Source organism: Vollenhovia emeryi, unplaced genomic scaffold (assembly GCF_000949405.1).
Source record: "Vollenhovia emeryi isolate VEMERY1.0 unplaced genomic scaffold, V.emery_V1.0 DF939467.1, whole genome shotgun sequence".
In the NCBI taxonomy this organism is placed as follows: domain Eukaryota; kingdom Metazoa; phylum Arthropoda; class Insecta; order Hymenoptera; family Formicidae; genus Vollenhovia; species Vollenhovia emeryi.
In genome coordinates this window covers 10,068-11,350 of record NW_011966899.1, presented here as the reverse complement: position 1 = coordinate 11,350, position 1,283 = coordinate 10,068, and the positions used below count along the sequence as shown (strand labels likewise).

The following is a 1,283-nucleotide window of genomic DNA, read 5'->3' as shown; positions in this document are numbered from 1 at the left end:
TTAATATTATGGAATTCTGTGCCAGTCGTACAGCTCTGTGACCAAAGTTTAAGATGCACCACCTTGTATGTGTATGTCGTAAAGATAACATGTTTCTCGTGCAGGAGCATGTAAAGAGGGACCATTTAAAGCAGCGCAATCACGTTTGCCTGCACTGTGGCAAGTCTTTCTTCAAGAAATTCGACCTAAAGACTCACAGCAGGACGCACACAAATGAACGTCCGTATGTGTGCCGCGTTTGTGGCAAGAGATTTCATCATCAGAGCCACATTATTCGTCACGAGCGCACGCATTCGGGCGAGCGGCCATACACTTGCGACATTTGTCAAAGGACCTTCATGCAACCCAGCTCGCTGAAGGCGCATAAGCAGAAGCACCAGCAGATCCGGATGGATTTTCTGGATTACCAGATCGATGAGGATGATCCTGTTGCACTAGTAACGCTGTAAAATGCGTATCTCTAGTGTAAGATAAACGTTAATACGATACGTTTCGTTTGATGTGGGAACAAGGTAGCAGATGTATAATAGTATAATACTAGTAATAATCAGTCGTACAATTTCTATTTTAACAGCATTGTTATGGCCATGTTATCTTTTTCATTAAACTGTTTAAAAAATGTGGAACGGTATCTATATTTATTCGCAATTTAATTATAGCGTACAATAGATGTCGCAAAGTTTGTAAGACCCGGTCTACAATGAGTCGTTAGTCGTTAGTCAGAAGTCGCAACTATATGTTGATCCTTTTCCTTTCTGGGTGGAAGAAAAAGGACCGACATATAGTTCCGACTTCTGACTAACGACTAACAACTCATTGTAGACCGGGCCTAAGACTTATGAATTGATTGTTTGGTATCAAACATTTTAAAGCCCTAATTCAACGTCGATAATATTAGGGCCACATAGTCTTACTAAGTCTTACAAACATTGTATACGGGTGTTTCAGGATAAAGTGTCCTAACTTAAAATATGAACTTAGGACCTCAAAACAAGAAAAAAATTTCCTTTGGAGACATGTCCGTAAACGCTTTGTTTAAGAGATATTGACATCTAAACATTTTTCATTATAAAATTTTATGAAATTGTTATCGGGCTATAATAAATAATTTAATAGTGTGCTTCAACTACTTTATTATTATTAGAAAATATGACAATTGCTTCCTTATAGAGGAAGCTTTGTTTTCGTGAAAAAAATGTTTTTCCAGTTTTCTTTGGGAATATAAAGGCTGGTCTACAATACATGGAGTAAGCTGGAGTAAGGAGTAGGAGTAAGGAAATAAA

General features: G+C 37.8%; 1 protein-coding gene across 1 annotated transcript in view; it reads left to right on the top strand.

The window, feature by feature from the left end:
* Positions 1-626, top strand: part of LOC105557502 (zinc finger protein 226-like) — a 7,057-nt gene extending 6,431 nt beyond the window's left edge. Inside the window, exon 7 of the mRNA XM_012004754.1 lies at positions 105-626. Coding sequence (XP_011860144.1) covers positions 105-449 — 345 coding nt within the window. The 3' untranslated portion in view covers positions 450-626. The remainder of the gene's footprint in view (positions 1-104) is intronic.
* Positions 627-1,283: the final 657 nt, after the last annotated feature.